The sequence below is a fragment of the Protopterus annectens genome, chromosome 15.part0 (genome assembly GCF_019279795.1).
Source record: "Protopterus annectens isolate FY-2018-M chromosome 15.part0, PAN1.0, whole genome shotgun sequence".
In the NCBI taxonomy this organism is placed as follows: Eukaryota; Metazoa; Chordata; order Ceratodontiformes; family Protopteridae; genus Protopterus; species Protopterus annectens.
The window spans coordinates 376,045,222-376,067,998 of record NC_056749.1 but is presented as its reverse complement, the minus strand read 5'-3'; the positions used below and the strand labels follow the sequence as shown (position 1 = coordinate 376,067,998).

Here is a 22,777-nt window from a genome sequence, read left to right as displayed (position 1 = left end):
GTTCCAGAGTATGGGAAGTCTCTGGGAGAGGAATCTATCCCTCCAACATGTTCTGTTTATTGTGGTGACAAGGTTAAGGTCCCTAGAGCATATAGCTCGGAGGGATTGGGATTTCTTTAAGTGAAGCATGTCCCACAGCTCTGGGTTTGACATAGCTTTGTATGTTAGGCAGAGAGTGCCCCTGAGTAGGCGATATGCGATGGAGTAAAGCTGTAGTTTTTTGAGACGGTCTGCATAGGGCATCTGTTTGAGGCCAGTAATCCTCTTTGTGAGGTATTTCTGTGGTCTTTCCAGTTGTTGTAGATGTCTTGTGAGGTACATACCAAAAGGGGCGTTGTACTCTATAATGGGTCTAATGAGTGATGAGTAGAGGGGAACAATGACCTCTTTTTTCTGGATGAGAATCCTTTTGTGATGAGATGAGCCATGTAGAAGGATTTCCTGACCACTGTGGCGATGTGATTATCAAAGGAGAGACTACTGTCCACCTGTGTCCCAAGGTCTCATCACATTTTCAGCATTAAGTAGACTACCAGCTATGTGGTAGTTCATGGGTACAGAGTTTTTACCAAAGGGGATGACAATACACTTTTTGGCATTGAGCTTCAGGCCATGGCTTTGACACCAGGTATCTGTCTCAGTGAGGCCCTTTTGTAGTTTGTCCACATCGTTAGGAGTTTCGATTATGGCTCCTAGTTTGCAGTCATCTGCAAACTTTGTTAGCCAAAGACCTTCTGTGTTGGCCTGCACTTCAGAGAAGTAGATACCAAACAGGATTATGTCAGAATGCTGTGATTATCCACGGGGAGGCAGTGGCTGTCATTAGTAACATGGTTGACCGCATTTTTCCTGTCAAAAAGAAACGGAAATCTAAACCTATATCTACCCCTTCTCAAATTTCATTGGATAGGAAAAGTTTATTGGGACTGGCTCAAGGTTTAATTCAGTTTCCTTCTGAGAATGAAACTAAACAAAACTCCTTAAAACAGTACCAGAACCTCCTAGATTATTTAAAAAATTAGATTTGAACTTCTGCCTTAGATAGACATTTAGTGTTTGGCCCCTCTGCTGCAGTGGTGATCAAAAAGTGTGATGAAAAGAGCAAGCTCCTTATGAGCTTGATGATATGAATTTCCATAAAAGGTGGATAGAGGCTGCACATCAATGTTCATGGGTTAGTATATTATTTGACAAAGACCTCCTTAAACAATGGATTCTTAAGGAGGAAATCATGTCGGTTAGAATGGAATTGCAAAGAAACTTATCCTCTAGTAAAATGGATGAGTTATTGAGTGAATTGAATAACCAGTTGTCCAAATTAGAGGAAGAATTGGTGGAACGCAAAAGTAATAAAATCAACTGAGACATTAGGGACTATGGCTCTGATACAGTGTTTCTATGGAACCGTAAAACTGATAGGTCATTTTCCACACATGGGAGGGGCAAAGGTTATAATAATACCTCGGCCTCTACTTCAGTTTCGTTTGCTATATCGGATGATGTGGACACTAGTGTGGAAGGTAACAATGCTACGGAACATTTTCCACTATTGCCTCAGGCACAAAATCCTGCAGATCTAAATAACCATTTTTGGAGTAATACCATGAGTAAATTCCAAGGCAAAAAATGGGGTCGGAATGACTGGGGCTATTTGAAGAATCAAGGAAGACAATTTAAAGGACAATATAGTAAGAAAACGAGATGGAACTGAAAGGTGGGACTATTGTTTGAAGGTCTTTCTTATCTTAAACCTTTCAAATCGTGAAGTTTCTGGTTTAAAATGAAAATAAATATTCCAGCTACAGGAAGCAAATGAATACTAAAAACGTGTTTAATAGCACAACAGGCTTAGTGCTTTCACCTTACATATAACAGGCTTCTTCATAGTCAATTACAATACATCTATCACTCTCCTTAAGTAACCCAGTGTAAAATATGCATCCAATTAAATACTTCATCTCATTTAAAGAAATACAACACAATTCAATACATTTAAATGTTTATCTGTATATAACAAACCAAAAATATTTTTACAAGAAATTCATATATAAAACATGTTTTTTTTTTATTGTTGCTGTACATATTCAACATGTGCATAAACAAACTAGGCAATACTTATTTGCTTTTTTCTATACAACCAAAGCCCTTTGTTTTAATATTGGTATCAGTGAAAGAGCATCATTAAGTCCTGGAGCTACTGTGGCATTTAGTCTAAGTTGCCATTTTACCTCTCTTGTCTCAACCTCCAATTTTTCATCTCCCCCATTTTCTTTCTGCACCACTCTATCACACAAAAAAAATGATTTTTTTAAACTCAATGCACGCAACACTGTGAAAATAGAGGGCATTGTGCACATCTTTGTTTTAATGGCTCTAAGGTGCTCACGTATTCTGTCCCTGAGCCTATGTGTTTAGTTCTGTCAGTGTTGAATTTGGGCCTTAAGTTTATCCCTACAGCATTGCCCAGATTACATGTTAAAAAGTGAAATATTTGGATTAAGTAGAAAGTTACATCTGATTGATTTTTTCAACAAACAGAACTATGATGGTTCTATTGTATCTAATGATAGTCTGAATGAGGCTTTTTATTCATGTTTTTCTGAAGAATGCTCTATAGAATATGATATTAATGCATACAGTAATTTATATACTAGCAATATTCCTGTAGTTAGTCAGTTTATTCCCACATTTGCGAATTCTGGTATACAAGGTTATATTTCCACTTTAAGTTTTCAGATTGAACAACTTTTTCATGAGTGTATTGCAAATAAAATCAATATAATTTATAATTTGACTAAAGAACAATGGCGGGCTTTTTCAGCATTTTGTAAGGATAGAACACTGGTGGTGAAATAGTCAGATAAAGGGAACCAAATTGTTATTTTGCATTACACTCAATATCTTAAGATGTGCTATGCTCATCTTAATGATGGTTTAGTGTATGAGAGATGTGATATAGCTAAGTATTATGAGTCCATTAAAGAATATAAACATTTATTAAAAAAAGAACTATGTTTGGGCTATTTCACAGATGGAGATGTGGAAAAGAAGTTTGAGGTACAAGACAGTAAAATAGCAGTATTTTGCTGTTTACCAAAAACACATAAGGGTACATCTAATCTTAGTGGGAGACCAATAGTTTCAGCAGAGAAATTTTTTTTGAAAAATATCTGTATACTGTTGCATGAATGTTTAAAAAATACACAATAGAAAATCCATCTTACATTAGAGATAGCTAAGATAGGGTTGAAGTGGAAAAGTTATATGTTTTGGTTATATATGGATGTAAAAAGTTTGCACACTAATATAAAACATGTTGAAGGGATACAAGCCATGCAATATTTTTTAGGATATTCTCCTTTTTCTCATTATGTGATTGAATTATTGTTCTTTTGTTTAAAAAATAACTTTTTGTGTTCAATGAGGAAGTTTTTCATCAACTGCAGGGCACTGCAATGGGGGCTGCATTTGCCCCAATGTATGCTAACTTAGTTATGGCTAAGTTTGAGATGGATTACATATATTCACATACTTTTTATAAATCTCATGTAGTTTTTTACTTTAGATTTATAGACAATTTAATTTTTCTGTGTGAGGGTAATATAGCAGGTGCCCAGTTAGTTATAGCTGATCTCCAAATTAATAATATGGGCCTGCAGTTTGATGGGATTCAGTTGGGCTATAAGGTTAACTTTTTGGATACAGAGCTTACAGGCTTTGCAACTGGCATTCATAGAAAGTTTGAGCAAAGGAACCCGTTTTTGTATGGCAGTAGTTGCCATTCGCATCATCTAATATCTGTTCTTCCATACAATGAATTCCTTAGAGTAAACAGATTATGTAGGAAAGATGATGTGTTTGATAAGGAACTAGGTGAAACTGAGAGAATGTTTATTAATAGAGGCTATGATGATACTGTAGTAGCACAGGCCAAATTTAAGATCTTAGAAATGAGATATAGCAATAGATGTGGGGATTACTACCACAATAGAAATAAAAATTATACTTTTGAAAATTGGGTTGCTGGTAACACCAAAAGTAATAACTTTAGAAATAATGAAAATGACTGTGATAGTGGGATAGGTAATAAGGAAGTATGTTTTGTGACTACTTACAATATTCTTACTGAACAAGTAGCAAGGATGGTGTGACAATTTTGGCCTATGTTACTTAGAGACAGAGACCTCAGTGGTGTCCTGTGTAATTGTGTCAACATCTCTTATTAAGAGAGCTAGGAGTTTGTCAGATATAGTGGTGCATAATTATTTTTATCCACCAGTTGTCAGCATTAGTAGGAACATTGCAAATTTTAGAGGGACTGTGCCATGTAATAAATGCTCTATTTGTAAACAGACAGTAAACTTTTTTTCCATATATTAATCAAACTAAATTTGTGATTAATGGGATTACTCTTGTAATACTGAAGGAGTAATTTATGCTGTACAATGTACTTGTAACCTGTTTTATGTTGGGGAAACGTAGAAGTTTTAAAGTTAGGTTTCAAGAACACATTAGGGAATTAAAAAATAAAAAGTTGGATAGTCCTTTAGGGAATCATTTTTTCATCTGTACATAATGCTAACTGATGAACTTAATGGGTCTATTCTGGAACATGTTGAGGTAGATTTAGGAGAATGCACAAACATAAAAGACAAACTTTTAAAAAAGGAAACACTTTTTGTTTTAAAATGTTATACTTTGGAGCCTTTTGGGCTCAATAAAAAATGTAATTGGTAGTATGTGATTTAATTGTTATTACTGAATAATTGTTTGTCTATTAAGATGATTTGGAGTGTATTTAAGCTGTACTTAATGTATTAACTTTTGCACTCTTTGAAGGCTTTTTAACTGAAGCACTGAAGATTTTATTAAACGTTGTGCTTTTTATGCTCTGTGTGCTACCTCCTGCTTTGTGTTTTTTGTTTTATAGAGGTTGGTAGTGGTATATTCATTACTCATTGTTTGCAGTGTGCGTATGATTCTGTTGATACTTCTTCCAGGTCTATGGCCACTGGTACTGTTTTAAGGAGGTTTGCTTAGTTGCATTCTTAGAACCTCCCAGATGATTTAAAAAATTAGATTTTAACTTCTGCCTTAGATAGACATTTAGTGTTTGGCCCCTCTTCTGCAGATCATCACATCCCTATTCATGCAGACTTCATGTGTTTCTTAAGGTTTTATGTGCCTGGATTATGATATCAGTTCTCTGCCTTACCCTTTGGCACATTCACTGCACTAAAAGTGTTCACAAAGTGTATGGCTCCATTTAGAGCTCATTGCAGACTACATGGTATCAACATTTTCCATATTTAGATGACTTGCTTATATTTGCAGAGACTTTTTCAAAATGCCTGGAGTCTTTCTCTTGGGTAAGAGATCTCTTGCATATCTAGGATTCCAACAGAACATTCAAAAGTCTTTCTTGACTCCCTCACACAGGACTGTGTTCCTAGGATATCTACTAAACACCTCAGGTCAAAGAGCTTTTCTTCTACAGGAAAAAACAGATCTTTAACAAAATCTATTTCTAAGGTTTTCCACTCAGACTTTGTTCACTGTGAAGGAATACCTCAGAAATGTGGGTCTCATGGCATCTATGATTCTCATAATACCCGTAGCAAGACTCCACATAAGAAAGATACAATGGTATCTGAAATCTCTTTGGTCCCAGCATCAACACACTATGTCTTTTCTGATCCCAGCACTGATTTTTTTTTTCCAGAAGAGAAATGTTTTGGTGTTGACAACATATATCCTTAAATCTAGGTCTCCCTTCTCCATCCCTATTCCAAAGCAGTCAGTCACTACAGTCACACTGGATTTTGTGTTTGAAGCAGTTTTGACAGGCATAAAAGTGCAGGGCATTTGGGGCACCAAGGACAGATGCAAGCACATAAATATCAAGGGGATGCTTGCCCTGGTTAAGGCACTCAACTGTCTGAACCATCTTTGGTCCCCGGGACCTCTAAAACTAGTTACAGACAATACCACAGTCATGTGGTACATCAGTAAGCAGGGGTGGACTAGGTAATACTCCCTTTGCAGACTAGCCATGCACTCTACAGCCATCCTACATTCAGTCAGAGCAAAATTGTGTAGCAAACTGAGCAGGGCCAGGAAAAATCCTCACATATGGAAACTAGTTCTGGGGGGGTCTTCCAAGATTTGATCAATCTGTGGGGAGTTCCTGAAGTAGACCTCTTTGCCTCTTCTCTGAACAATCAACTGGCAAAATGACTACAGAGCTCCATGCAAGAAGGCCTGAAAGACAAATGTCTTTTCTGTTCTTTGAACAGGAATGTTTCTATATATCTTTCCACTAATATCCAGGGTACTTCTGAAGATTCAGAAGGAATCCACCAAGATCACTGTGGTGACTCCCTCCTGGCCCAGGCAACTGTGGTTCTCCCTTCTTTTGGAAATGGCTAGGGGCAATTACCACAACCTTCCTCATAGAATGGATATACTCACACAAGATCAGGGTATTTGATACTTCCCAATATCAATCAACTCCAATTGACTGCCTGGATGATAGGGTCTTAATTAATATTAGGTACATGTTTTCTGAGGACATGCAGCCGGTACTAATAAAAGCAAGAAAGCCTGCTGCTAGAAAATCATATAATAGCAAATGTCAATGGTTTTCTAGTTGGTGTCAATGACCTAATCAGCACCCATTTAGGACTAATTGTTCTCTGTTTTTACAATATTTGTGTGAGTTACTATCTTATGGCCTTTCTTATTCTTTTATTAGGGTTCAAATATCGGTCATTTTAGAATTCATGAACATGGATCCTCTTCTTTGAAGGTAGTCTCATGACAAACTGTCCTTGAAAGGGGGTTTGCATAAGAGACCTCCAAGTAAACAGGTGTCCCTCCTTGAGATCTTAATTTTGTGTTGGAGAAGCTAACACTTGCTCCATTTGAACCAACTAATCTGGGTGACCTGAGGTTCTTAATACGGAAAACAGTTCTACAGATTGCTCTGACCTCTGCAAGAAGGGTACCTGATTTGCAAGCTCTTAAGGTGAGTCAGCCTTACCTCATTTTCCATAGGGATAGGGTTTCTTTGAGAAGGAGAACTAATTCTTTTGTGCCTAAAGTGGTATCCAAGTTTACTTTAAGCCAAGCTATCCATCTCCCCATTTTCTTCCTGAACTTAAAAATGAGGGCGAAAGGATACTCTATACCTTGAATATCCACAGACAACTCAGGCACTATATTGACAGAACTAAATCTTTCAGATCAATTGTTCATTGTCTGTAAAGGTAAGAAGAAGGGATAACCTGTGTCAAAACAGGCTATTTCCAAATGGTTATCTAAGGCTACTACCTTTTGTTATACTCACTATGAAAAATCTATTCCAGGCAGGATTAAGGCCCACTCTACCAGGGCCTTGGCTTCATTTGTGAATTTTCAGAAAGGGTTGGAGTCTACAAATACTCTAGAAACTACTACTTAGTCCAGTGTAAATAGTTTTACAAAGCACTATTAAGGTTGATTCCATCTCTAGATCAAGTTTTGCTAGGACCATTCTCCAGAGGCTACTGGACTTATCTCCCTCCTCTTCCCAAATATATTTAGCTGTGGCACTCTACCCATATAGCTAAGGCTACTGTAGCAGTGATCAATATGAAGAACATAGTATATTGTGTAAGTGTAACTTACCATAACAGTAGTTATTTGAATGATCACTGCTGCAGTAGCCACTCCATCCCTCCCTCCATTCCCCTTGTTTTTTTGTTGTGTTTTTATGCCAGGGTATGGACATTTATTTGTTTTTTATTTATTATTTCTAGCATTGTCCTTTCAGGGCTTAGCCTCCCTTTCTCTACTCTAAGGAAAGCTCTGAAGGGCTTTATGCCCAAACTTGTCTTTTAGTCAGTTCATCTTGAGCTGCTTGGCAGTTTGGGTCTGTGGAAGGTGCCCTGAAGCTTTGGAAGTTGGCTGACTGTTATATCATTGGCAATATATAACCCATATAGCTAAGGCTACTGCAGCTGTGATCATTCGAACAACTCTTGTTATAGTAAGTTCACCTTACACAACTGTACTTTCACAGCTTCACCTCAGTCAGGATACAGATTTCTACCAGCTGTTCACAACACCACCTGAGTCAGTAGACATATTTCTACCAGTTATTCACAGCACTACACTAGTCAGCTGTTCACAGAACACAACTTGCCATTAAGGGGTGAAATATATATTTCTAGCAGTTCTTCACAGAACACAGCCACATTAAGTGTACACATCTCTGCCAGTTGATCACAACACTACTCAGCCAGAGTATACATTTTTCTCAATTGTTCATAGAACACATTTTCAGGCATTGTTTGTGTGTGTGGGTGGGGGAAGGGGGCATATGCATTTCGACCAATTCTTCACAGAATGCCGCCCCAATCATTAAGGACAGACTATACATTTCAACTACTTTTGCACCACCTTATTCATTAAGGAGGGACTATACTTTTCTACTATCTGTTCACAGAATCTCACCCCAATCAGAGTAAACATTTTTCCCAGTAGTTCACAGTACCACCCCTGTCAGAATACACGTTTTACCATTCTTTACAGAACAGCTCTCCAATTTTCTCCAGGTGCAGGCTTTGGGCATGGGATCAGAGATTATGATGAAAACCAGAACTAGCATCATGCAATCCCATTCATAGAGGACTAGAGTGATTATTTTCCTCATGTGTTCCCTTCCTGCAGGAAACATAAGTGGAATGATTATACACAGTGTCCATGCAGCTCCTTTCTCTCCCTTTAAGATATTATGATGTGCAGTAACATGAGGTCACAGCTCTGCCAGGTCAGGTGTTGTTGATGGTGCAATGGCATATTCTGTCACATCTACACATATAGGGACAGTAGACAATGTGTTCAGTCCCGATTACACTTAGTGAGGTTCCGACCACTTTGAGCTCTTCTGGAATCTGAGTCACTGGTGGCAGAAATGGATGACCTGATGCTGTATGAATTGGTCTGATAGATGAGCTTTTAAGTCATTCTTGTGATGATATCATAGACTTTTTTCTTGTTTCTGTTTATATCACAGGCATTTTTTTACTCTGTCCCTAACTGCTCACTCTTTTATAGCTCTTCTTTTTTTTCCCACCTGATAGCTCACCTCTCCCTTTATCCTGACTGGTTAGCTCCACATGCAACTTCCTTTGTTTTCTGATGCACAGTTTTAGTCCCTCTCCTCCCCTTCTTAATGCAGTCCAAGCTCATCCAGTGTTCTCAGTTCCTACTTCTCTTCTGCATTGATTATCACTTTGTTTCCCAACTGACTGATGCCTACCTTCCTGTATTAGCAGATTACCACTGCATTAGAACGACTGCTTATGAAAGCAAAAAGAAAGTAAACCACACAGCAGAGTGACTGACGCTAGACAGTGACTCTCTTTTCTCATCCACTGTTATCCCATCTACATTAGTTAGGAAGAGACTGTGGTTATTCCCATGCTTGGTAGTACATCGCTCCTAGTACTCTTATTTATCATGCATACAAACCTTTAGTAAAACTTACTTTTCTGCTATCATGCTCAATTTGAACTCCCTCTATTGGTAATTAATTGCTTATTGTTGCCACTGTAAAAATATGCTAATGCTATTATTATTTTTCCTTGACCTATATTTGTAACTATGTTTATTAATGTTTTATTAATGTTTTCACTTGGAGCTTTTCTCCCCGGGCCTCTGCTGAAAATGGACATATATCCAGTTGGCCCAGCCCAGTCAACAAATGTGAAATAAATAAAAATAAAATAAAAATTACTTTTTGCTTAAGTGCAGATTCTTACTAAGCTTCTACTATTTTCCTTTGTAATTACAAAATGAACAGTTACTAATTCCATTCTAGGATATTATGGCTCCCTTTGTATGATTTCCTGACTCTCTGACCATCTACTGGTTCTGCTTTTCAAACCTGTTATACAGAAGTGTAGCCAAGGTGGGGCAGATGACCATGTGGCACAGTGTCAGGAGGTGTAATCAGCGGATCTTGCGCATTCTTAAATGCATTAGCACACTGCTAGCATTCAAAAATGAATGCTGGCATTTGCATTTGCTGTTAGAACTGAAGTGCTTCATGTATAGCATGCAACTGTAGGAGATGCTAGTTACAAATCTAGCAATCATTTTGCTATAGTTTACAAATATGGAAGCGTTTTTTTTCCTGAAGTCTGACCTGAGGAGAATAGTGAAGACAGCACACCACCTGCCTTAAGGAGTGTGTTCCTCAAGTCATAACTTAGATGGGGAATTGTCTGAAGGAGTGTCATATTAAGAGCATTCAGACCATTTTCCTTTTTTTTTTTTTTTTGCTCAACTAAGTTCTTAAAGTTGAGGGGGTTGCCAGTTTGGGGTACAGCACTGGACACAAAATTGCTAGCTCTCCCTCTGCTGTCATCATCATTCACTCCAGAATATGATGATCTGCACAATATACATATTCACTGTGGACACCCTGCTCCTTCTTCAAAAGAAACATAACCAATTTTTACTCTTTCTCATTATCAGTTTGTAAATACCATTTATTACATTCTGATTATGTATTACCAAACAACACATTTTCTTATTTTTTTCCTGTGCATCTCAAATCCAGGTGTCACCTTTATGTGCGTGTGTGTGTGTGTGTGTGTATATATATATATATATATATATATATATATATATATATATATATATATATATATAAATGTTTGTAGTCATTGTTGACCTTATTTCTGTTATACCTGGTTTAATTTCTCCAAATGCTTAAGTTTTTTTATATACCATGCAGGTAATGTGCCTCATTACAGAGCCCATAATTAAAGTTCTGGAAATCAGTATTACTTCAGTCTTTGATGTTAGTCAAGAGGGCTCTTTTCAGCATTCCCAGTGTACCCATAAATCCTTCCTTCTACAGTTCACGTGGTGTTACATGTATTGTTAGTATATGTAAGTGTGACTGTAAATTCATTTATGTTAGACCTGCTGCTCATATTATTATTGAAAGTGTCTGGATATGTTTCTTCCACATTGATCTGTTCCCATTTCTGCTTACAAATCCTGATACTTTATAACTTTGTGTCTCTTGGCAGGTGCAGCGATTTCAATGATTCATGCTACTATTGTCTTGTTTCCTTGGACTATTATATCTGGTTTTCTTGCATCTATTTTTGAACTGTTGGTATTGGGTTATGACGTTATCAAAACTTCATCATTGCCAGCAGTGCTTCTAAGCTACTTCTGTATTGTAATATTGGCACAGATCTTGATGCAACACTCTTGTTACCTTACTGGGCATAGTCCTTTCGCCATGTATCACAGACAGCAATAAGATACGCCAGTACCGCCACTTCTGTTTTACAGAACTTGCATTTGTCTATTTCTTCTACTTTTTCTATAGACTTTTTATACCAACGTATCTGTAGCCCACTATCTTGGGTAACCATTATCAGCCTTTCATCTTTTAGTTTAAATTCACCACTATTTATCAATTCCTGCATAAAATCTTGGTCAACATGAGGCTGATATAGAATTTCTCTATACTTGCCACTAAATGTATGGCCTTTAAAGTTTTCTTTCATTTTCTTCTAGTCTTTCTCTTTATTTTCTTTCTTTTGTTACTTGGCACTTTCATGTACCTGCTGTATATATACACTCCTGGAAAACTACATAGAACTGACTTATTATTTTACCAAGGCCTGTGACAATGGAAAACATCACTCACTGCTCACAACCCTCATTGCTTCCGTTTCTCTAATTATTATACCTTTCCTGCCATTTATGCAGTCTCTCTGCTCTCACTGATGATGCTATTACATATTTATTTTTGTTAAAAGAGGCTCTTGTAAAAATAACTACTCTAACTCAGCTTTGAGAATTGTCTTAGACTTAAAGAGTTCACAGCTGTAAGGGCCGATGCTTCCATGTACTTCTCCTTTCACTTACCATTCAGTAACCTGGGCCATAGGACTAATACTTTAACTTCAGTTCTGCTGTGCCAAGTGTTCCAGTTTTCCCCCAATCCTCTGTACCATCCTGTTTGTCCTGTTTATCTAAAGTATCCTCACCCAGCCCACTACTAATGACCTGACATACCACTGCTATCATTCCACCTTGTTCCAACATTTTCTTTTAACAGACGCTAGTATTTAGTATGCAAGCAAAAGATTTTACCAGAAATCAGGTTTATCTTCCTATAAACCACATGACCTACTCCTGCTTATAATTCATTGAGCTAAATACTGCAGAACTACAGCTTACACCTCTGCTTCCTTGCTTCCCTACATAACTGGCCTTGTTTACAATGTCTCAATGATTTCTAAAGACCTGTTTTTATAGAAGTTGTTTACTTAAAATTGATAAAAAGCAACTACATTTTGACATCATACATATGGTGTTCACTATTTTTACACATAGTATTTTCAAAATAAGAAAATGGTACACATTCTAGTAAAGTTATATAGATTTGAAATAATGGTACTATTATTTTAGTGTTTAAAGAGTTTGAGATATACTTGTTTTCTAATATCAAAACTGTTAATTAGGGGTCTATATTATAAACCCAAAAGACGTAAACCTTGAACACATATAGATTGACACATAAAGAGTAATCTACCATTACAGCGAAACACGTATTCAGCGAAAGTGGAAACACCAAATATGTTTCTTTAGCCAGCAGCGTGATCCTGGGGATAATGAAATATATCCTTTTCCCCACTGTAGTGCGGTCTCGGAGTTGGTATATTTAGGTAGTGGGGGTGTGGGGGTGCAGCCCCCCCGCAAAAGTATTTTATTTTAATTTTATTGATTTTATTTTAGTATGCTTACATGGCGCTGTTGGTTAAGGAACACGTTCGGTGTTTCCACTTTTGCCGAACACCTGTTTCGCTATAATGGTAGATCGCTCTTTATGTGTTGACCTATATGCGTTCGATGTTTACATCTTTCGGGTTTATAATATAGACCCATTAATTAGCAGCAGCTAGCAAAGCAAGATTTTATGGCTTCATAGCCGACAAACTTCTTCCAAGATGGCACTTTGCAGATAGCCAAGTTAAGTGAACTGAAGGGCTTGGGTCTCCTACAAGCTCGCATGTTCACAGGATATGACACACTTGTGCAGTGCCACCTGCTCCAAATGGCAAATGCCCTAACTCCCACTAACTCAGTCCTACTTACTTATCTAGTCCTCCCACAACCTGACCATACTGAACTCTATGGCCCTACCAGAGCACTAACTTTAAACATTAAACTCTTACCTGGTCCTTTAACATAACCACAGCACCTTCCATTCCCTCCCCTTTTTAATCCTTAAGTCTGAGATCATTCCCTAAACCTAAAACTCCACCACTTCACAGTAAGCCAAATCCTCCCAATCACTCCCCAATCCTAAAACTTACTATTTATTCTTAACCATAAACTTTTTTCCTGCTCCCTAAACCTAAAACTCTCCTCCTACTCACTAACCCTAAACAAATCTCATTCTCCATAGACCTAAAATCAGTGATTGCTCCCTAAATCTAACATCCCAGATCATTCCTTAATCCTAAAAGTCCCGCTCTGTAAACCTAAATCCTCCTCCCAAACATTGCCTGATACTGTAAGCTAGACTCCCACCCCTTTCTTACTGCTGCTGCGCTCACCCTGCTCAAATTCACCTACTGTATTCAGGTGAGGTGTGGCAGCTCCATTTTCTCTGCATAGTTGCTGTTATTGGCTGAGAATATTGTCAGAGTTGAATTTGAGCAGCAGCCTGTGCAGGTGCCTCAGCCTCTGGCTTTGAAACAGTGGTGTACAAGTACCTGGGAGTTAAGTACTTGTAGGAGATCCAAAGGGCTCCCAGAACAAAACTTACTTCACATCAGGTATTAGCAGTCTCTTAGATTGGTTAATCATTTAACAGCCAGGATATGAATCATCCTACTCTTTTTAACGTTAAAAACTCCCAGTATGAAAGTTTTTTTCACATGTAAATTTATGGTTTAATAACATGCATTTTGAAACTGTTTTCTTTCTTATTACCTTCTTTTTCTTTCTTTTTGTTTTGTTTTCCTTTATTTTCATTTTTGCTTTTATATCCACAGTCAGATGAAGATCTCTGCCTTCCCAGCATAAACATTTCTTCACATAATAAGAGATATGAGGGGAATATAATCTCAGAAAAGTAAACCATGAGGTGTATATGCAGAATGGTTGTTCGCAAAGGTGGCTTGAAAAATTATTTGGTAGAATATGTGAAAACAGTAACAGAACAATTTGACTCATAAAGATATTGCATGAGCATCACAGGTTCAAAGTCACATACAAATTAGGGTGCAAGTAAAAACTTAAAGCTAGAAAACAGTTGAACAGGAGTGGGGAAGGGTTTTGGGGAAAAGTGCATTATAAAAGCTGAACAAACTGTATGGATTTTATATGTTATCCTTACAACTATGTGGGTTTCCGTAAATAATTTAACCCCCCCCCAAATCTGCCAAAACATGATTCTTAGTGACTGCTCTAAATTATCCCTACATGTAGACCTTTCCTTTGCCCTTATGATCTGTGATATGACTGGAAAAGGTCTGAATGTATTAGTCTACTTAAATAGTTTAACAAATAATTAAAGAAGTAAAAATCAACTTTCAGAAAAAGTTATTATAAGTGGGGTAGTGTGGGAGCAATGTTTTTTCTAAGGCGAAACCTGAGGTTATTACAACTATTACTGCTGAGCATTATAAAGCTGTTCAACTATTTAAGGGGTTTTTGAAAACACATTTACTATAACAAGGTATGAAAATTTACTGGGAATGGATCTCCATCCACTCAAAGGAAGTACAGATGAAAACTGGAAGAAGCCAATAAAGGAAGAAATGGGTAGTATGGAATGAGAATGGATAATAGAGGTTAGAAATTTTCCATGTACTGTTTGGACTCCCAATTTTCCCACAACCATGAAGCACGGCCCTGCTGTATGATTTGTCCAGTACTTCTGGCATCAAAGGACACTGAGTATGAGAGGTGAGAGTTGTGGACTGAAATAAATCAGGTGATTTTTAGCAGATTTCATGATTCAAAATGAGCCTGATTCTCAGTAGCAGGGTCTTGCTTGTGCTACCTGCAGCATCCCCCAAAAGAAGCTGGTATATGTAGAGTACTTAACTTACAAAAATATTTTTCACTTATTTATTTAAAGTTTGTTAACTAAGGTAGAGCACTGATCCACCTAGACCCTCAGTATGGCAGAAATACAATAAAAAAAACAATACATTTTAATCAGTATAAGTGTGGCACTGATAATAAAAGAGCAGGCATGCATGTCAGGATAACATGCACCATAAATGAACATATTAGTTGTGATACAAGAATTCAGTCAGTAAGAAGGGGACCTTTGCACTGACATAACATCATATTGTATAATGTCACGGGGGAGAAAATTTACAAAGAACAAAGAAATTGCACAACATACTGTCACTGAGCATGTGATGTGTGAGCCAAATAAGGGAAAGAAGGAATGGGAGGGAGACAGAAAAGACAGAAAAATAAAAAAAGAAGAAATGTGTGTGTGTGTGTGTGTGTGTGTGTGTGTGTGTGTGTGTGTGTGGAGGGGGGGGCACATACTCGGATTCAGGAGATCCAGGCAGTACTATAAGAGTTTTGGAACAAGTGTGCAGGTAAACCAAGGTGCCCTCACCTGATAAAGCACCATGTAACTACAGGGTTTCAGTGGCCCATCAAACATGCCCAGTTATGCAGATTGTCAGAGAAGAACATAAGGTTATGTTGGATTTGGGGGTAATGCAGGAGTTCAGTAGTTCAGTCACATTTTAACATATCTTAAAATATAAATCAATAAACAAACATATGGTTTTATATTTAATATGCAGTAACAGCATATATTTCGGATAGCTAATCTGAAATAGTCTTAAATCCATGAAGCCAGGATGGAAGGAATGTTTGGGTGGTAAGTGGAGGGGGATCAGCTGAGAGGCCCTCGCAATATGGTCCAAATTGGGCTCCATTATTGCTAAGGACAGCCCTGGGCTCACCTTTCATTTTCTTTATCAGTGTTTGGAAATATATAATTCACCTTTTATTTATTTTATTAATTGTTTCAAAATTTATAAAGCTGTCTCTGATAAGCTAGTAAATGAAACATGAAATGAAGATATAGCACTTGGTAGATTCCACTTATTTTCATAAAGCCTGCATTTTTTACAACAGTGAAACTAAATAAGTTATCAGGTACTACCATTTTTGGATTAACATATATAATAAAACTATGCTTTAGTTTTTAAGACACTGAAAGCGGAGTAGCAGAATTCATAATGTGCATATCCACAGATTTTGAATAAGCATCTATCAAGGCCAGAAATATTCACGAACTGGGCCAGCAATGTCTGCATGCAGTGTAAATCATGGATTTTCAGGCCATTCCCAATGGTGTAATGACATGTTCAGAGGGAGTTTTCCATTGCACATCATTATGGCCTTCCATATCCAGGTCCACACCAGGTCATTCTACACGTAATGTGGCTAAGTCTTTCACTGTGACTATTTCAGAATGAACATAACATTTGCAGAACATTTTCAATACTACAGAATGACTCTGCATAGCAATTATGATGCTAGAACACCACATTAATGCTTGTCTCTTGGAATAATATTGCATAAACTATGATTTATTTATTTCAGGCTATCCTAGTAGAACATAATCATATAACTGAGATAAAATTACTTCTCAGGCCTTCAGCCTATTATTACTGATGCACTGTCTAAACCATATGATGTCCATGTCCAGGTAAATTGGCTTTTTTTGTAAAAGGAAATATACTTAGTAGGTGAAAAGAGTACTTTTCTTGCCTCTAAAACATACATTTTGCATCTACTGGGACACAAATACTTGATTTGAATTATTTTATTGAGCCCAGTTTTTCATTAAATATGGTTTTATGTTTCATAAGCACCTTCTCTAAAGTTTCACTTCAATAACACATATTTTAATGTTTTTAACAGTTTAAACTAATTTTATCACTAGTTTAAATAAATTTTATTTATCAAGCTCAAACCAATTAAACCAAAGTATATTAAATAAACAATATTTAATATTAATTGTCATTAAGTAATGTTAGACTTTTTAAGTATTACATATTAAGTAAGTCAGGGCCTATTAAATTATCAAAGTCAACATTTTCTTTTGTTCCTTATAAAACACTTTTGCAACAATAATCTTCACTAGTTAAATATACTATTCTATAACAGTTTTCAATACACAATAAGCTTTGCTGGTTACATTTCTTGGTATTTGCCTGGGGAGGGTCACAGTTCTACTACAACTAGTGTTTAATTCCAGATTCACAGGATTCTCTTTTATCTGTATTGGCACCAGGAAAGGATTCTATTTTCGCAGACTATACCTTGCACAGTCCATCTATACAGCTTTTAAGTAGCAAATCAAGAGGGTAAAATAGATTTTTTTGTTGCAGCAACAGTCTACAACTCATCCTGTAGGACATTCCCATGCAAGTTTATATATGTAATTACTTGAATGTACTCTGGGTTTGCACTGGACTCTCCTCCCATTTAATTGTGTCTGATACAATTCCTGTAGAAGAAGCTCAGGGGCATCCTCACAGCAATGCCTAAACCATCTTTTCTCAACATGAAGGTCCAGTGACTACATTCTGAGAGCCTCATATATTACCAGGCTGTTCACTCTAGCATGGAGAGTGAGCCCAGCAACTATGCAAAATAACTTGTTCCTGTATTCATGATCTCACACTTTTAGTCTCATGACCATATGTAAAGATGAGGAAACAGGCTAGCTAATAAGCCAATAGCTCTGTCTTATGACTTGTGTCTTACTTACAGTCTGGAACAAAGCCTGCAGTACTGCTGCCAGTACTCCTGTCTGCTGTAAGTCTTCTCATTTTTTCTACCTTTTCTCATAATCAAGACCTCTTCCATCCAAGGTACCTATTTCCTCCCTCACCTGCAGATGCCAAGCTACGTATTTCTGCCAGAGTACTATGACTTCAGATTTGAAGGTGTTGATTTTCATAACAGTTGCCTTGCACCCGGCAGTGAATTATTTCAGTGCACATTAGGTATCAGCATCATCTGAGACTAAGACGATATAATCATTCCAAAAAGTGCAAGCTCTGCAAACCATGGTGATTACAGTAAATGATTCATTTTATAATCATCTCATATTCATCAGTTTTTAAACATTTCTTGGAACTGCTGCAGACCTGTTACCTCTAAATATACCTCTAAATATTTGTGTTTATATATATGTTGAACGCCTTAGTGCCAGCGTGAATGTGAACAGGAATGTATAAGAACTGAGACCATTATAGTATTATACAAGAATGTATAAGAACTGAGTCTATACAGTGTTATACAGGAATGTATAAGAACCGAGTCCCATTACAGTATTATACAGAAATGTATAAGAACTGAGTCCATTACACTATTATGACAGGAACAGCATTCCTGTAATTCTGTCAATTAGTACTGCAAATTAAATCATTATGTATGCAGCATAATGTAAATTCTCCACGGTTTGGCTTCAGGATGTCTGGCACTTCCATCAAAATGCATTATGTGCATGTATGCTGGTCTCTTATAAATAATTAATTATTTTTAAGAGATAATGAATGTTCTGGCCTAGTAATCCTTCCAAATGATACTTTTCTTTCTCTGTTTTTTATACTTACCCAGGCTAGACCCTGCATTTCTTGCCCACAACTTCTGCTCAGGTCATTTATGCAGTTAATGATCCAAATTCATCAGTCATACCTGCTTCCCTGTCCTCATGAAAGAGACAGAGTATGTACGTAACGTAAGAGAGAGAGGCAGGAAGAGAGCATAAGCTAAGTTCCTCCTGCCTTGACCATGGAGTATCCTTTTTGATACTTTTCTGAGAAGGATTTCGATCAGATTAGCATTGTTTGGTACATTGGTATCACACTGTACGCAGTTCTTAAATGAGACTTCACACTTGTAGAGTGACATTGTGAGTTTCCTATGAATAATTCAGCATTTCTAAGTGATAATGTGGTTTTGATATAGTAATCCTTCAGAGTGTAACCTTTCATTCTCTATTTTTCATATTTAGCCATGTTAGACCCTGAATTTCTTTCCCATAGCTTGTAACACTGCCTAGTACTCTGGTCATTTATGTAGTTAATGATGTGAAAGACATCAGTCATACCTACTGCTTGTCCTCATGAAAGAGAGAGCTGGATGGACAGACAGACAGGCAGACAGTGTGTGTGTGTGTAAAAGACAGAGAGCATAAGCTAAGTTCTTCCTGCTTGCCCTCTGAAGTGCTTAATTGATCATTGATCCTTTCTGTTACTTTCCTGACAAAGATTTCCATCAGGTTGCCATTGGTCGATATATTAGTATAACACAAATGAATAAAATGCTTCCCTGCAGTATGACACTATATACTGTCCCCTAAATGAGATCTAATTGTTGCAGCATGACGTTGGATGTTAATTTAACATAACATTGCTTACTTAAAGGTAAACCTCCTGCAGCAGGCTTCTTGCCTTTGCTTAGTGTTTCAGGTCTCTCTTACTGTCTGTATCCATTCTTGTTTGCTACTCTTCTGTCATTACACTAATTTTGATCTTCAAAAGTCATTCTCAGCCAGTATCTGTTAACTAGTCCTTAATATCTTACCACATGCTGCTAGAATCACTATACTTGATATCAAGATGAAGGAACACGGAGGTCTATGCATTGCTATCAACAGTGAACTTTCCTTTGATCAGATAGAGAAGAAATAAGACTCCAATTTAGGTTATCCATATACTGAGTTATAATTTCCCCCACTTTATTTCAACATTTTATGAGTTTGTTTTAACTTCCTTGCATGTTTTTGGGTTACAACTTTGTAACATTACAAGTTTGCACAGTGTTTCCCATTATTTTAATGGGACAGAGAGAGAGAGAGAGAGAGAGAGAGAGAGACGGAGAGAGAGAGAACTATTGCTCTTTAGGAAAGTAGAAGTCAACTTTGTAGGCAAGGTGTGTGTGTGTGTGTGTGTGTGTGTGTGTGTGTAAAACTGTAACTGAAAATGTAACTTTGTAAACATAGTCATGTGACTTGTTTAACCACTGAAGTGGTGACTCTAATTATTTTACATGCGAAAAGAGATATAGTGCAAATCCCTAATTTGCCTGCAGGAACTATTAACAAGCAGCCGATTATATCTCCCAGATGTACCTCTCAACTATACAGATTTTCACAGAATGTCCAGATTTTTGCCTCATATTTTTGGCCTGTTACTCATAAAATTGAGGTTTTCTGGCAAATCTTTGCCAAATCTTTGAGGACTGAAGTCAGAAAAAATGACAGACATTTAAGTTTCAGACTTCATAGCTGACATAAATTTCCTGCTAGTGCAAAACTTATTCTATCACCTTTCTAAGTTTGTAAGAGTAATATTTAAAAATTGTTCCTATTTTGGACCTTTGTCCATCAATTATCTATGGCTTTGTCCAGATTTCTTGTTCTAAGAGGGTGAGAAGTATGATCCCAGATACATCAAGTAGTTTGACAATGTACCTTGGGGAGTATCTCCAATCCTGGCTTCATTTTATATGAATGTATATCACTTTTCTTTATTTCTTTTTTTTCTATGCTCTGGCATTGCTCCTCCAATATCTAGCTCTCCCTCGTGTCTCTCTACTGACCTATTAATTCTTCCAAGTGTCAGGCCTCTGGTTCAGCCATTCCTTGGAAGCAAGCAGACCTATGTGTGGCCATTACCCACACGGAGGAACAGTTTTAGTTTTTGGTCTTATCCCTACTGTATATGTCAGGCAACCTTGGGTGTGTCATGTGGATCAACAAGGGTGTTGACACTTCCACAAGTGAAGTAAACCCATCAAGACTGCTCTGCATTTGAATTCAAACCTCCCATGGGGCATTTGGTCACTACTGAATACTCTAACATGGGAATTTATAGCCTGGTCACATGCCTCAAACCTCCCCCTCAAGAAATGAGAGCTGGCTAAGCTGCATCATTGCTCTTTTCCCATGACAGCTCTAGCAAGTGCCTAAGAATGGTTATAGTTGGCCAACAACCAAGAAGTACTGCAATGCATAAGGTAAGTGAGAGAAACCTTTTAAATTTGCCCTATTCCCCACAGTAGTGCGATCTTGGAGTTGGTATATATATATATATATATATATATATATATACTTATGGAGGGTGTGGGGGAAGAAGCCCCCCACCTTGGTTGGTTGTGATGTTGGCTAGTCAATGAATTTATTTTCGAAACCAGACATATTCTGTAATTTACTGTTTAGATGCTTTATGTATGATATTTAGCTGTTCAAGGCTATGTTTTTTTGATAGCCGAACATAGACCCAAATTAGGTCCATGTTCCATGTCTTATTCCAAGTCACAGAACCACTACTCATTGTTATGGCAGTATTAACAACAGATTTTCCTTCACTTTTGTTAAATGATTGGTAGAATAGCTGACTCCCTTCATTAATACATTTATCTGTTTCCTTACTTGAAGAAGCAGCTCACGCAATCTTTGCAGCTGGGATTCTAGCTGTTTGTTGTGTTCTTCCAGGATCTGCATGCGTGTCTCGAGCCGACTTTTGTGCTGTCTGAGGATACGGGCTTCAGCCAGCAGCTCTTCATCTCGTGTACCAGTTTGGGATTCCTGAGTTCCTTCTGCAAGTGAAGGAGATGCTACAGCCTCGTCATGCTGCCATTTCAGTCGCCTGAACTCTCCTTGTAGGATTCTAATAAGAGAAAACCAAATAGGAAAATCATGACTACACATGCTTGCAAACTCTCTTACAAGGTTAAAAAAAAGATTAGTTATGACTGCAATAGTTCCATGTAGACCATTTCCTGACTCTTATAACATCCTTGACTCACTGCATGGAGAATAAATGATAATTTGGAGTGTACTAACTGAGTTAATACATGCATTTCAGTTACATACTGCTTACAAGGATGAAGTCCAGGGCACTTAAGGGAAACAGTTTTACACATAGTGATTACTTATAATGACTGTAAGATATTCTTTGCCTTAATAACTATATGACAAATATAAGTAATGAATGGAATATTTTACTATTAGAATTTGTGTAGTTACATACATCATCAGCACACCATACTTGCACATGGTCCACCCCATGGAAAAGGAATGATGTGCACACCGCTGGAGTGCAAAAACCGATTAAGGATCTGAGCAGGTTTATGTCTTAACAAATGCAAGAAACACCTTACATTTGTTGTTCAAAAATTGCTGTGAAGCTACATGCAAAAGCAATGACTGTTTCATAAACACTGTTGTAAGAAAAAGACAAGTGTGAAACCATTAAGGGATTGTTTTTATATCTGTCTGTGAAGTTAGTTTGCCACTGAGAATGAAAATGTATAGACAAGATTTAATATTCAAGGAACAGAGTTGTTGACAGGAGTCACTTTACCAACCATACTACTGACAACAACAAACAATGAGATGCTTAGCCCTAAGATTATATGGCAAATGAACACTGCTGTCTTGGGCTTTGACCAAGGTATGCTACACTGAAATAAGATTTACACTGTATTACTAGACAGCAAACATACAACTGCTGGCATCCCAAGATTTCATATATCTCACTGTCTATCTAGTGTTATCTTATTTATTTACATTTGTTGACCGGGAAAATCCGACTGGACACAGGTCCTTTTTCAGAGATGCCCGGGGAGAAAAGCTCCACAATAAAAACAACAATTAATTACAAGTTACAAGAAGTATAAGTAGGTTTTGTTA

The 22,777-nt window shown here is 37.3% G+C and overlaps 1 protein-coding gene across 4 annotated transcripts in view; it reads right to left on the bottom strand.

Moving 5' to 3' along the window:
* DRP2 (dystrophin related protein 2) overlaps positions 1-22,777 on the bottom strand; it is a 4,029,288-nt gene that overhangs the window by 161,756 nt on the left and 3,844,755 nt on the right. For all 4 annotated transcript variants that reach the window (XM_044057116.1, XM_044057114.1, XM_044057115.1 and 1 more), the window contains one exon: positions 21,515-21,752. In XM_044057116.1, the coding sequence (XP_043913051.1) occupies positions 21,515-21,752 (238 nt within the window). The remainder of the gene's footprint in view (positions 1-21,514; positions 21,753-22,777) is intronic.